The 15,607-nt window shown below is 34.5% G+C and overlaps 1 protein-coding gene across 16 annotated transcripts in view; it reads right to left on the bottom strand.

Annotated features, from left to right (window-relative positions):
- Nucleotides 1–15,607, bottom strand: part of map3k15 (mitogen-activated protein kinase kinase kinase 15) — an 81,951-nt gene that overhangs the window by 47,519 nt on the left and 18,825 nt on the right. For all 16 annotated transcript variants that reach the window (XM_073940827.1, XM_073940820.1, XM_073940822.1 and 13 more), the window contains 11 exons: nucleotides 13,486–13,598; nucleotides 13,202–13,361; nucleotides 10,807–10,957; nucleotides 10,610–10,717; nucleotides 10,479–10,528; nucleotides 6,236–6,331; nucleotides 6,053–6,140; nucleotides 4,569–4,702; nucleotides 3,796–3,923; nucleotides 3,590–3,720; nucleotides 2,153–2,258 (listed from right to left, as the gene is read on the bottom strand). In XM_073940827.1, coding sequence (XP_073796928.1) covers nucleotides 2,153–2,258; nucleotides 3,590–3,720; nucleotides 3,796–3,923; nucleotides 4,569–4,702; nucleotides 6,053–6,140; nucleotides 6,236–6,331; nucleotides 10,479–10,528; nucleotides 10,610–10,717; nucleotides 10,807–10,957; nucleotides 13,202–13,361; nucleotides 13,486–13,598 — 1,265 coding nt within the window. The remainder of the gene's footprint in view (nucleotides 1–2,152; nucleotides 2,259–3,589; nucleotides 3,721–3,795; nucleotides 3,924–4,568; nucleotides 4,703–6,052; nucleotides 6,141–6,235; nucleotides 6,332–10,478; nucleotides 10,529–10,609; nucleotides 10,718–10,806; nucleotides 10,958–13,201; nucleotides 13,362–13,485; nucleotides 13,599–15,607) is intronic.

Here is a 15,607-nt window from a genome sequence, read left to right as displayed (position 1 = left end):
TAATGAAACACAAACACACTCCTGTCGCAGACGCTATGCTAATCTAATTACTCTCCCACAGGAGACATTCTCAGGTTACCAGTGATGAGCAGTCGTAATCACTCGCAGTGCTGAAAACAACACTGTCAGGAAATAAGGGTTATCTAAGCCCAGGAAAGGTGAACCGGTTCATGACAGCGGTTTGGTTTGCCAGCTGGCCGAACACTATTTTTGGATATTTTAGATATTAAACTTTTAATAAGGAATTAATATAACTTTTCGTGAAAACTTATTATTTTTTTGCCATTACAGGTATTTTAAGTAAGGGATAATGCACATCAAGCCGGTTGTGTTGTTGTATAAAAGACTAAAGGGCTTTATATTGAGTAAACAACAGTCTGGATGTACATTATCCTGCTTAAAGGAAGAGTCCACTTTTTTGGACATAGGCTCATTTTACAGGTTAGAGGTAAAAGTTAAGTTTTACCATTTTTTATCAATTCAGCTGATCTCCAGGTCTGGAGGGGGGGGGGTCACTTTTAGCTTAGCTTAGCATAGATCATAAAAATCATATTAGACCATTAGCATCTCACTCAAGAATAAAACAAGATGTCCTCGCTGTAGTGTGTAACCATGATGACGTACTGGACCAGGCCCATTATGTAGTGGACATTGTATCGCCCACTAAGATAACACCCATGCTACTGTGATGGTTGGGTTTAGGGTAGGGGGAGTAGTAGGCGATCGTTCATTACGTAGTTGACCTGGTCTAGTACAACATCAAGCTGCGAGCTGCAGCAAGGACTGTCTCCAAAAAAATAAAAAAAGAGCTTTGATATCTTCTAATATAAAGCTTGACACTTCTGTAGGTACATCAGACAGACAGAAAATGAAAAGTTGTAATGTTCTTGGTCAGAGGTGGGCAAACTCAGTCCTGGAGGGCCGGTGTCCTACACAGTTTAGCTGTAACCCTAATCAAACACACCTGAACAAGCTAATCAGTGTCTGCAAGATCACTAGAAATCTATAAGCAGGTGTGTTTGATTAGGGTTGGAGCCCAACCGTGCAGGACACCGGCCCTCCAGGACCGAGTTTGCCCACCCCTGTTCTAGGTCAATATGTCTAGGAAATATACTCTTAATTATCAAGAAATATTGCTGCCGTACCATAGCTAAAGCATACACAATAATTACTCAGCACTTGACAACTTTACCCAGTTAACTAGGTAACTACTATATTAACATGTAAAGTGGACACTGTAAAAGTTCTGAAATTATTTATTTAATAATGGGTTATTTTACCCCAAAAATTATAATTTACTGTTAATTAATTTGCCCTCAGGTCAACCAATATGATTTTGAGTATTTTTCTTTAGCAAACAATAAAGAAGATTTTTTTTATTTACGTTTTTTTTGGTTGTTCATAAAATGCAAGTAAACAACTTTGAGATTCCAAAAAAAGTCAGGCAAAATTAATATCTAGGGCTCCTGCTGCTACACAGAACTTTTTTGCTTTATAAGAGCTACTGTAATTGAATTATCAGGAGCCAAAGTTATATATCTTGTTTTGCTGTTGTTGTTTTTCTCAAAGTGCAGTAACTGCTAACTTACATCTTATGAATCACCAAGAACCTCAGATTCTGCAAAAAAAACTTTTTTATTCTACTGAAGAAAAAAATGATTGGTAACACTTTTTTTTGATGATCCATCTGAATATTAGTAGACTGTCTGCTTAATATATGTTGATACTGCTTCTTCAACAGACATTTAACCGACTATAAGAATCTTTGCAGGTACATGTCAACTTACACTAACACTAACCCCAATCTAACAGTGTACTTATAATCTGATGAGAATTAGTTGGCATGTAGATGCAATGTAACAGCTTGAGATTAAGTAAATGAATATCTAATTACCATTTTTGATCAAACTGTCCCTTTAATACATTCTGAATGAAAAGAGTAGGTGCTAGACACTGAAAGAGGGGGATTGGAACTTCCTCAGATGCTGTTTGGCAGGGCTAATGAGAGACTGAACTTTAACTTAACCCAAAAACCCTGACAAGGCAAGACCAGCAGACTGTATGATGATTCAGGACACACAGCACAGGTCAAATGAAAAACCCAGAGGGTCAAATTCTTTACCTAACAAATAAACAAAAGTGAAAGAGTTACCAGTGAAGGTCTCAGTGCAGGGATTGACTCCAGCCAGTCTCTTTGACGTGCCGAAGTCGGAGATTTTCAACACGCCACTGTAAGTGTTGACTAAGACATTGTCTCCCTGTAGAAAAATAGATAGTCAACATTGGAATATACGCTACTGCTCAAAAGTATTTATTTACTATTATTCTGATACACTTTACAATGTGTATTAGTTAATGTTAGTTAATGCATTTACTAACACGAACAAACAATGAACAATACATTTACTTTAGTATTTGTTGATATTAGCTAACGTTAGTTAATGAAAATACAGTTGTTCGTTCATGTTAACTCACACTGCTTTAAGTAATGTAAACCAAATTGAATTTGGATGGTAATAATGCATTAGTTAATGTTGAACTGTGATTAATAAATGCTGTATAAGTATTGGCCATACTTAGTTCATGTAAGTAAATACATTAACTTTTATTAACATTAACTAATGAAACCTTATTGTAAAGTGTGACCATCATTATTATTATTATTTTTAAAGAAGCCTATTATGTAACAAGGGTGAATTTATTCACTCAAAAATACTGTAAAGAAGTTGTGAAATATTATTGCAATTTAAAACAAGAGTTTTTTGATTAAATGCAGTTTGAAGGAAATAAATTGCTGTGATTCAAAGCTACTCCTGTCTCATGATCCTCCAGACGTCATTATTATGTGTTATTTGGCTGCTCTTTTATGATCAATTATTATTGGAGGTCACTCATTAATAATAATTGTCATTAATAATTGTCAATGATGAAAACAATTTTCTCTGCTACATTTTACTGTTCAGAATTTTTTGATAAAATAAAGTTCAAATAATTTTTTTTTTTAATAAAACCTTTTTTATGCTTGAAGAATTCAATAAGTCCTTGATAAATAACATTTTAGTGGTTGTTTTGTAGTGCATTTTTAGTTTCCACAATTATATGAAGCAGCCCAACAATATCAACAATGAGGAAAATAACAAGAAGTGTTTCATGAGCAGCAGATCATCATATTATAATAGTTTCTGAAGGATCACGTGACACTGGAGTAATTATAATTCAGCTTGAAACTACATTCAATAAGAAAACATAATAATATTTCACAATATCTACAATTTTTGCTGTTTTTTTGCTTACAGCTTCACTATAAAAAGGTTGGGTCCCACACGATCAATTTGTGTTGCAACAACATGAAAGAATTGAGCTCAACTGAATAGTTTTTACATATTTAAATGGTCTGAACATTAAACAATTAAGTTGTTTATACAAAAACTCAAGAATTGTGTTGTTTTCATATTAAGTAATTTAAACAAACAGCAAACATCATTTTTGAGTGTTCTAAGCAGAAAAGGCTAAAAAATATTGTAAACTCCTACTGATCCCAAACTTTTGACCAGTAGTACAGATCCAACTCATTTGTGCCAGCTCTTACTTTGATATCCCGATGAACTATTTGGTTTTCATGCAAATAACGAATGCCTTCCAGGATCTGCCGAGTGTAAAAGATTATGGTGGCTTCTTTCAAAGGACCCCACTTTGAACGCAACAATGCTGACAGACTTCCTGTGGGGAAAAAAAACATTAAATTTAAAGCTGAAAAGACATACTAGATTATTCATTTAATATCTGCACATGTACCTCCAGGGACCTGCTCCATGAAGATCTTGATATAACCATCCTCTGACACTGAGCCCAGGTACTGAACTATGTTTCTGTGTTTTAGGTACTTGTGAAGGGCGATTTCCTCATGCAGTGGTTGGGAATACCTGAATGCATCACATGGATTAGTATTGCAGAAGTACATCTGAAAAAAAATATCTTTATTTACTTTTGCCTGCTGAAAAGACCATCTAAAGACCATCTAAAAACATTGCTTATTCATTTGTATTTGATTAGCAACTTCTTATTAACAATTATTAATGAGTGAAACATGTTTTAAAATTTTTTAAATGTGCTGTTAAAGTATATATAACTATACTATACTATATATATATATATATATATATATAATTTTTATTATTTTTATTCTAATATATTTATCTTTTGTTTTAGCATATTTTAACTTAATAAAAGGACTGTTAAAACATTTATAAACCCATATGACAGACAACTGTTGTACATGTAATTTAAAAAAAAACAATTGAAAACAAGCAACACTGCAGCTTGTTACGCAAAAGAAAACATTTCAAAACTCTGTTTTATGTTCCATAGTTGAAAGAAACTCATAAAGGTTTTAAAAACATGTGGGTAAGTGCATGATTTCCCAATTTGAATTTTGGATGAACTATCACCACCTGATAAAAATACCAGAATCCAAAACACAACATGCTGGCATGCTGGTGATCTTCTATGCTGTTTTTGTTTAGCTGTTGTTGTTATTTTTTTAGATGGGTTTGACTCAAGTCTCTCACCTGCTGTCTCTCTCAGGGATCTCCTTGATGGCAATGCGCACCTGATTGCTCAGGTCTCTCCCTGCGTAGACCACTCCATACGTTCCCCTGCCCAGAACCACCCGGTCACCGTTTTCATTGTAGTCATACTCATACTGTAAGACCACTCAGGATGTAAGTACACCAATGTAACAATAAGAGATTCTCCATTAATTTAATTTATACTATAGATGCACTGGTCGACTGGCTAGAAAATAGAACAGCAGGTATTTGCTCCAAATGTTTTTGCTTTTGTAATAATTTTTGCTTTAATTGATCACCTTTTAGGATTTTTCTAATAAAAAATATTTATAATAATTAAAAATATTTTGTCAGCAAACATTTAGAAGAAAAGTATTAATACATTATACTGCATACTGCTTTTATATTTTACAAAATAACTATCTATAATATATTTATATGTGCAGATATTCTACTTTGTTCGCTTCATACTGCATAAATAGAACATTAAAAAAGATTGTACTGTTAAGACTTTAGTGTTGTTAAAAGCTACATTAAACATCTACTGGTAATACATTATTTCTATATAGTTGCTCATCTATTGATTTTCTATAATGTGAGGCGTATGGTTGAAACTTAATAAAAATTCTACTGGATTTGGGGGGTGGGGTGGGGGGTATATTTACTGTATAATTATCTATAAGGGGAGCCCACTAATTTCAGATAAGTTTAGATGTAACTTTTTTTTGTAGATTATCTCTATATTATGCACACTAAATACTAGCTAAGCTGCTTTGTTTACAGCAGTAACCATGGAAGAACTGTAATAATTTAAAGAGAAAAACAGTTTTAAATTTTTTAAAAACCATTTTAAGGTCAAAATTTTAAGCCCCTTTAAGTTATATATTTTTCGATAGTCTACAGAACAAACTATCTTGATACAGCAACTTGCTTAATTACCCTAACCTGCCTAGTTAACCTTATTAACCTAGTTAAGCCTTTAAATGTCACTTTAAGCTGTATAGAAATGTCTTGGAAAACATCTAGTAAAATATTATTTACTGTCATCATGGCAAAGATAAAATAAATCAGTCATTAGAAATGAGTTATCAAAACTAGCTATGAAAAGTCAAGATTTGTAAAACAATACAAACTATGATTATAGTTTTCAATAGTATAACAAGAAACTGTGACTTAAAGGGACTGTTCACACAAAAATGAAAACGTCCACTTAGTTGCACTCATGTACACAAAACAAGATGCACTGAAGATTGATGAAAAAAGAAGCCTTTGACAACCATAGTAGAACCAAAATCAAAAAAGGCAATGATTTTTTTTTTCAACATTCTTCAGTATATCTTCTTTTGTGTTCAACAGATGCAAGACACTCAAATTGGTTTGTAAACAAATGAAGGTTAAGTAAATGATTCAGAATTTGAAAATGACAGTATTTTGGGTAAACAATCTCTTTACGAAACAAATAGTTGAGTCTTTGAAGCTCTCACCTCCAAGGTGTCTCCATCTCCTTCGCCCTCCAGCTCAACAGCATTTCCAGATCCATCTGTGATGAGCTCTTTCACCATTGAGCAGAACCTTCAAACAGGAGACAGCCATAAAAATATTAACCTTGGTGAAGAGCAAAGATTTGATACACATACAGAAATAATACAAAGTCAATGAATGCCAACCTGCCGCACTGGTCCTCTGTGGAGAAGTAGATCTGGAAGTCATCTGAATTATCATGGACGTACAGAAAGCAGCAGCGCTCATCAAACTTTGAGATACTGGGGAGCAAAAAGATGAAAAAATTGTTTTACATCTCTGAGACTATTAATAAACCATATTAAAATGAAAAGATTGGAGTTTCAGGTCCTAGAGGACTCTGGGTAATAATCAGGAATGCCCTCATTTTAAAACGTTGGTACATTTATGCTATTTTTTTCTAATTAAAAAAACTTTGTAAATGTTACAGTACATCATTAATAATGTACAGTATAAAATAGATAAGTTTAAATTTAATTCTGTGTTATTACTGTCTTATTACATATTTGTAATATTGGTTACATTTTTGAACCTTTTGTAACAGATCTTTTTATTATATTTTTAAATTTAATTTCCATGTTCATTCTCAGTTTTACTAATACTTCTATTTGGTTTGTCTAATACTATTTCACACAGTTGCAAACACAATCTTTATTTTTGTAAGTCTGTATTTTAATAATATAAATTTATAGTGTATTTTAGTTTTCACTCTCAAATGAAACATTAGACTGCTATTATTGCTTTTAAATGGTTACTTTAAATGGCATCCATTTATTAATCTTCTAAATTAAATTGGATTGGATTTTTTGTTTTAAATACTTTTGATATTATTTTAATAGCCCCTATTATGCATTAAAAGGGTCATATTTTGGTTTAACAAACGGTTGACGAATCCCCCGTTGTAAGGATGTAGATTGCTGAAGCACTCGTCACAAAAATGTCGGGAACACAGCAAAAGGCTAGGGCTATCATGCTGAGGTATTTTTGCAAAAATAAATTTCAATCACTGACTCTTGACAGCCTCATGTTTGGGTAGGGAAAATAACACTAACTTTCCCTCACACTTCAGAGCACAGCGCCTTCAGGACATGATTCAACCAGAATCAGATACAAGGTTTGTCTTCCACTCTCTCTTTCTATAGTGTTTGTGGGTGGGACCAGGTCTGTGTGCAAATGGGCAGGGCTTGAGTTTGAGGTCACGCCAGCACGGCTAAAGACTCATTTTTGAGAGGATTCATTTGAAGCACTATAAGTCGACTCTTTTATAAATGAATCAATAGTTTTAAACACGGTGCACTTTCAGATTTAAGCCTTAGCTGGATATTTCACTTTACTTAGAGCTGTGTTACACACTGAATGGAAGTTCATTTTCAAAAACCCATAATAGGGGTTCTTTAACGTACATTTGTTTAATTTAAGCAATGTTACAGTATTACTGCAATTTATTTGCTCTATTTTTAATCCATGTCACTGTAATAACAAAATTTACAACATATTTTTAAGTTACAATTGTTCATCTGATACTTATTTTTTTATTTATTTATTTTTACTGTAATTGGATATTTTGTTGATAAAAAAAGAATTAGTTTTAAATTTAATTCAAATTAACAATAGTGGAGTGACTTTAATCTACATGCAAAAACTGTTTTCTTTTAAATATCTAATATCAACCAATAAGATTAAAATAACTGTAAAATGTCCATTATCCAATATGATATCAGCACTATACATCCTTGTTAATAAAATCTTTGACTTTCGCTATGCTGATGATTTTGCCAGGTAGCAGAACTAGTTTCTTGAGTAACATCTTTTTTTGTTTATTTAAGAACAGCTTTCTGGTTAAACAAACCCACAATGAACGCTCCTAAATTCAAGAACAACAAACAAAAGACTTAACCCTCCTTAATCTTTAACCCTTACTTATGCTAAATGTTTTCAATCACTCAATCTGTCCTTCTATTAATCCCCCTACACAACCCAAACATTATTTTTCTAGACAAATTAATAGATTTGATCCAGGAATTCAGTCTTAGATAACCTTTTATCTAAAAAACAAATCATTTTAGGTTTGTGCTTTAGATAATCCAAGAACAGTACATGGTGAAAACTGAGCGAGAGGTATGTTTGGTTTTGTGCTTTATTTTTTATCCATCATGAAAATAACATTAAATTAACATTGAGGTGACACGGTGGCTCAGTGGTTAGCAGCACTGTCGCCTTACAGTGAGAAGTTCGCTGGTTCGAGTCCCGGCTGGGTCAGTTTGCATTTCTGTGTGGAATTTGCATGTTCTTCTCGTGTTCACATGGGTTTCGTCCGGGTGCTCCGGTTTATCCCACAGCCCAAAGAAATGCGCAATAGGTGACTTGAATATACTACATTGGCCGTAGTGTATGTGTGTGAATGAGTGAGTGTGTCTGGATGTTTCCCAGTACTGGGTTGCAGCTGGAAGGTCATCTGCTGTGTAAAACATATGCTGGATAAGTTAGCGGTGCATTCCGCTGTGGCGACCCTTAATAAATAAAAGGACAAAGCCAAAGGAAAATGACCAAATGAATTTTAACATTAACAGTATGAAAACACAGCTGTGGCTAAAGTTCTTTTGAGTTTATTGCATTTTGTATTCCCTATGGTACAGTAATCTCAATATAGATTCACAATATTGCTGTAGAAAGAGTATTTGGGGATATTCTTGGTCTGCTCAAAGAAAGGTTAGAATTAATTAGCATTTTTAGTATTTATTTTAGTTTCATACATTTTCTTTTTGGCTTAGTCCCTTTATTAATCTGGGGTCGCCACAGCGGAATATACCGCCAACTTTATTTTTATGCAGCGGATGCCCTTCAAGCCACAACCCATCACTGGGAAACATCCACACACACTCATTCACACACACATACACTATGGACAATTTAGCCTACCCAATTCACCTGTACCGCATTTCTTCGGACTGTGGGGGAAAACGGAGCACCCGGAAGAAACCCCCGCAAACGCAGGCAGAACATGCAAATTTCACACAGAAACGCCAACTGACCCAGCCGAGGCTCGAACCAGCGACCTTCTTGCTGTGAGGCAACAGCACTACTTTCTGTGCCACCGTGTTGTGTTATTTTAGTTTATTACTATTTATTTACATACTATACTTAAATTTGCTGTAAAATTCAGTTTGTTTTATTAATGGTTTAGTTTTTGGGGTAGTATTTTTTAAACACATTTCTATTTTTTACATGTTAAGTTTTAGTTTTAGTAAATGTAGAGTTAACAGAACGCATCCAGTGTCAAACAGAGCCAAGTTTAGTGTTTGCACAGCTTACATTAACACTTGTGCAAACATTTTGGTAATAAAAATGAAATATTTGTTTGAACAAACACTCAACCCAAAACCACACAAACGGAACTTAAACAAATAAAATTAAAAGATGAACTTTTTCATATAAAATATCATATGTAGTTAAACAAGCCTGGTTTACATTTGTGTAACTCTAAGAAGCTGCAGGCCAGAGTTTCCACTACAGAATGAGTGCTTATTAATCATTCATTCTTTTTCTTTTCGGCTTAGTCCCTTTATTAATCCAGGTCACTACAGTGGAATGAACCGCCAACTTATCCAGCATGTGTTTTACGCAGCGGATGCCCTTCCAGCTGCAATCCATCTCTGGGAAACATCCATAAAGACTCATTCACACTTACACACTATGGACAATTTAGCCTACCCAATTCACTTGTACCTTAAGTCTTTGGACTGTGGGGGAAACTGGAGCACACGGAGGAAACCCACGCGAACACAGAGAGAACATGCAAACTTCACACAGAAATGCCAACTGACCCACCCAAGGCTTGAACCAGCGACTTTCTTGCTCTGAGGCGACAGTACTACCTACAATGCCAGTGCTTAATAATTCTAAAAATAATTATTATTGCTGCTAATTCTATTTTATTTTAGTTGATTTTTAAATGGCTGCTCTTAGTTTCAGTTTTTCACAATTTATTGTGATTTACTGTTATTTATTTATTTATTGATTGATTGATTGATTTATTTATTTATTTATTTATTTGTTTGTTTTTTTGTTTGTTTGTTTGTTTTTTTACTTAATTTTTTCCAGTTAAAATGTTTTTGGACCAATGGTTTTAGTCTTAGTTAAAGTTTTTGTTTACTAAAATGATCTTATCTCAATGTCTTAATTCTATTAAGTTGCTGTTTAACATTTTTTCTGTGAGGAGAATAATGACATCTCAATGAATACACTTTTAAAAACCTTTACTAATTGTTTACAATTTAACAGTAGTTAATCAAATAATTTGTGCAAAGCATCAAGTGGCATAGGAAAAGGGTGTATATGACAATGCAGAGTAAAGAAAATACAAGAAAAACTGATAGACAAAGATCTCACCTAATGCCTTTGATGGACGACGCAGTGAAGTTCCACTCGTGTATTCCCTTCTGTCACCAAATCATTTAACAAAAATTAAACAATAATACACAAAACTATTTAGCCAACGTGGTGTGAAATGAATGACTGACCGTCTCAGCGGGCGACACGTGCCATATAGACACATTCTTCTCTTCTGCTTCACTGTTAATCGATACATACGATGGCTGGTACACTTTAGTGGGCTCCAGAATCAACACCTGTGCATTAGAAGAAACAACAAATCCATTAAACGTTGTCTTGGTCAATATAAGTGTGTGTTTTTGGATGGGACAATCATGTGTGATACCGGAAAACGAAGGCCGTTGGTGGTTCCCTGCGTGGCCTCCACGATAATGTCCATCCAGAAGTTGAGTCTCTCTCTTTGAGGCGAGTGTTCAGTGTTCTGCTTCTTGAAATGCTGAATCAGCTGGAGGTTTTGGACCACTGACCGCAGGTACCTGAAGGTGATATAAATGTGAGCCTACATAGCTCTTTTTAATTACCTTTACTGTTAAAATGGCAAAAGTAGAAGATAGTGACAAAGTGTGTGTCGAACATTGTTTCTAACAAATCCATAACAAATTTGTGAATCTTCAGAGAATGAAAAAGAATAAACTTTTGTAATCTTATAATAAAGATTCTGTCTCCCAAATAAAAGTATATTCATGAAATATGCTGATGCTTTAAATCATTCAGAAAATATTTTATAAATAATGAAGTGGTTTAACACAAGACTACTAATAAAACACAAGACTCATTAGTTATTTTGGGGTTGAGTAAGTGATAGAACATAACTTTCATTTTGTGGTGAACTAACCCTAATAACTCTATGTATAAATATGTATAAAGCATATGTATACACAGTTACATGGGCATATTTTTTGAAAGTATATACTGAGAAATAAGATTCGACTTTTTATGTGATAAATATTATAATAAATAAGGTTACATTTTAATTTATGGTTCCCTTGTTAAATGTAACTATTCATTTAACAATATTGATATTATAGTAATATTAAATAATTGCATGTACGTACTATATAATTAGGGTCACACTGTAAAATATTTTAAGCCAGTACAAAAAAAATCATAATCCTTTTTTTCTTTCGCTTTTTTTTTGCTCACTCAACTTTTAAAAACACCAGCTGCACTGACCTCAAATCATTTGTCAATAACAAAAAAACATTTAGTTGGGTCAAGATAAGATTATTTATTACTTTTCTGGAGAGGTGAACTACTCAGTAACAAAACTTTTTAAGTTGTGCCAACTGAAATTTTTTGCCTGCAGAACTAGAATGTCGGGGCGTCACAGTGGTGCAGTGGGTAGCACGATAACCTCACAGCAAGAAGGTTGCTGGTTTAAGCCCCGGCTGGGTCAGTTGGCATTTCTGTGTGGAGTTTGCATGTTGTCCCCGTGTTGGCGTGGGTTTCCTCCAGGTGCTCCGGTTTCCCCAACAAGTCCAAAGACATGTGCTATAGGTGAATTGGGTAAACTAAATTGTCCGTAGTGTGTGTGTGTGAATGACTGTGTATGGATCTTTCCCAGTGATGGGTTGCAGCTAGAAGGGCATCCCCTGCATTAAACATATGCGGGATAAGTTGGCAGTTAATTCCGCTGTGGCGACCCTAGATTAATAAAGGGACTAAGCCGAAAATAAAATGAATGAACTGGAATGCCTGAAGTTGAGCAAACAACAACAACAACAAAACAATCCTCATTTCCTTTCGTTTTTTCATGTACTCAAAATTTTCTTATTATTATTATTATGTTTTTCACTTTTAATTGATAGGACAACAGAGAGTATAGACAAGAATACATGGGGAGAGGAGCGAGGGGAAAGATCAGCATAGGACCTCGAGGGAGGAATTGAACTCAGGTCACCATGAACACCGAAGTGCCATGCGTTGACACAATAACCCCTACACCACTGGGGCCAATGTGTACTCAACTTTTGAAAACATCAGTTGCACTGACCTAAAATGTCTGAAGTTGAGTGAACAAAAAAACTCTTGTGGAAATTGGTACTAAGAAATAATACATTTTCAGAACAAACAAACAGTTCAATTGAAAAACAAAACTGAGACAAATGTTAACAAAACATTAGACAGAATTTGAAACAGGACAGGACGTAAAACAACAATAATGGTAAACAAGACAGGGATCAAAACATGGCAGGACAAACAAGGAAAAATGCTTTGTAATGTATTATTTCCACAAGACTTTTTTTGTTCACTCAACTTCAGACATTTTAGGTCAGTGCCACTGATGTTTTAAAAAACTTGAGTACACGTCGGCGCCAATGGTGTAGTGGTTAGTAGGTTGACACATGGCACTCTGGTATTCATGGTGACCAGAGTTCGATTCCTGCCTCAAGGCCCTATGCCGATCCTTCCCCTCTCCTCTCCCAACACTTTACTGTCTATACTCTGTATTGTCCTATCAATTAAATGTGAAAAAAATTGAGTACACAAGAAAACATTTTTGGTTCACTCAACTTCAGGCATTCCAGTTCTGCAGACAGAAAATGTTAAAAAAAAAGTTGTCAAAGAGTATTTCACCTCTCCAGAAAACTAATAAATAATAATAAAAATATTTGATATTTTTATGACTTTTGTTCTGAAACTGATGTTTGTGCTTGTTAAACTGACACAAGAGCAAACATACAGAATGAATATTCCACAGGTGTCTTATATAAATCTACCATATAGGTGGTTTGAGCTTGAAGAGTTTCTCAGCGGCCTGCACAGCTTTGGGGATGTCATTGGCCAGCATGCTGACAGTAAAAAACTGTCCAACGTCCCAGTAGTTATTCATCTTCTCCAGACTGCCTTTACGGCCCAGCAGACTGTTCAACCTTACACCTGAGAGAGAAAGAGGGAGAGAGAGCAAGAGAGAGAGAGAAAGAGAGAGATGATGAGAAGGAAGCTGTGCTCTTAATGAAGTGACTGAACGGAAAAAAAAACAAGAAATATTTTTCCTCCTCACCGATCTTCCTGAGTTCTATGGAAGTCTCAAACTGCTGCCCGGCTACTATAAGCAGCACTGCTAGATTAATCCCTGAATAGAGCGTGGCCTGAAGCTCGAAACCTTTTCTATACCTGCAACACAAGCAACAAATAACAATTAGACAATATCATATTCTAAAGAGGTGTAATTGGAACTCTGCAAAGTCACAGCTGCAACAATGGCAGGGTCTCATAAAGTACATGTACATGTAGGTGGATTCCAGGATGCACATATTTGAAAGGTGTAATTTGAGTATGATTATGTGTGTATACTGGTATGCGTATCATTGTTTGTTTTGTAAGTATATACTGGAAAATTTCTATGTGTGTAAGTGGTCATTTTTATGGGGTAAACATTATAATACTTAATTGTGTAATATAGCAAATAAAAATATCCATATCAAAAAAAAAAATGCACAAAATTAATGTTTCTAATCAATGACATATTCAAGAATAATAATTCAAAATATATATATATATAAATATTTTCATATATTTTTAATATAAATGAAAAAACATCAGTTGCATGCTGTAATTTGAGAGTGGCTGCAGCTAAAGCCTTAAGCCTTACTTCAACAAATACACAATAATTGGAAACTCACTGCCACAACGGTAAGGTCTTTGCCATTGGATTCCAGGCAACCACTACAATAAAATGTGTGTCTGGTTGTTGGTGCTTGTATTCTGGGTTTTAGCATGGTTGCTATACAAGGGTGTTCTGCCTGATTCATTGAATTGAATTGAATGTAGCTGGTAGGTATTCTCAAGAGTTTTCAATATGTAATATGCTTGCTTTTAGCATTTATTTCAGTATTTATTGCTGTTGCGGTCTCTGGGATTTCAGCACATTTACTGTGGTCACTGAGTGGTCTGAATTATTTTTAATATTAGGCATTGTTTAGCATTGTCCTCTGTGTGTTTTAGCAGATTTAATGTGGTTGCAAGAGGGTTTTATGGCATGCAACACAACTTCAAGTATGTTTTAGTGAATTTATTAAAGCTGCTAGGGAGACTGATGCCTTTTTACTCCATTCACCTCAATGCAGCTTTTAGGTATTGTGGTTGTTGGGGTAATCTGGATGTTTACGGCACTAAATGTTTTGATAATCTCATATTAAATATGTTAATGTTTAGTGCAGCTGCTTTGTAAAATTTCAATTATTAATATATATTATGGGCTGTACGGTGATGCAATGGGTAGCATGTTCATCTTGCACCAAGAAGGTCATTGGTTATCCTTGGCTGGGTCAGTTGGTGTTTCTGTGTGGAGTTTGCATGTTCTCCCCGTGTTCGTGTGGGTTTCCTCCGGGTGCTCCAGTTTCCCCCACAAGAACACATAAAACACGTGCTGGATAAGTTGGTGGTTGAATTGCGCTGAGGTGACCCCAGATTAATAAAGGGACTAAGCGGAAAAGAAAATGAATGAATGAATGAGTATATATTATTTTTTTATTATGTTCTGTGTGTTTAGCGTGGTTGCTAGGGCCTTTTAAGGGTCTTTAAAGCTAGCACATTTGAAGGGGTTACTACGGTATTCTGGATGTTTAGTGCATGTCATGTGGCCACTAGTTTTTCCTCTGGCTGTCAGCACATTCAATGTTTAAATCAGTACATGTAATGCCTTTTTCGAATATGTTCTGATTTTGTCCATCTTTTTTGCATATAACCTAGCCTTCTCTATTACTTATATATTTTTACTGCATTTAATGAGGCTAATAAGTAGGCCCATGTGGAATCTTCGCATGCAGAATTCTGCAGATTTTCAGCACATTTTCTTCAGATTTTTAGCCCATCATTAATTCTGTTTATTTACTTAAGCAAATGTGTGTTAATCTATATTTATTCAGTTTTTAAATGAATTACAGTAATATTATTTACTAATATGAAAATGTTCATCTGATTTATGTACAATGCCGTTTGTACAGTATTATTTTCTGTCTTTTAGTAGAGATATTATATGAGGACTTGCTTTGTTTAAAAAATAACGTGAATCTAATTGAATTTGTATTTTAAACATTAAATAAAAGTTAAAAAGATATTATTTCTTATTTCACATATGAAGGTTTTAGTTATGATACTCCCAAAATAATTCAGCATTCTAA

This window comes from Danio rerio, chromosome 24 (assembly GCF_049306965.1).
Source record: "Danio rerio strain Tuebingen ecotype United States chromosome 24, GRCz12tu, whole genome shotgun sequence".
NCBI lineage: Eukaryota > Metazoa > Chordata > Actinopteri > Cypriniformes > Danionidae > Danio > Danio rerio.
This window is presented reverse-complemented; position numbering and strand designations above follow the sequence as displayed.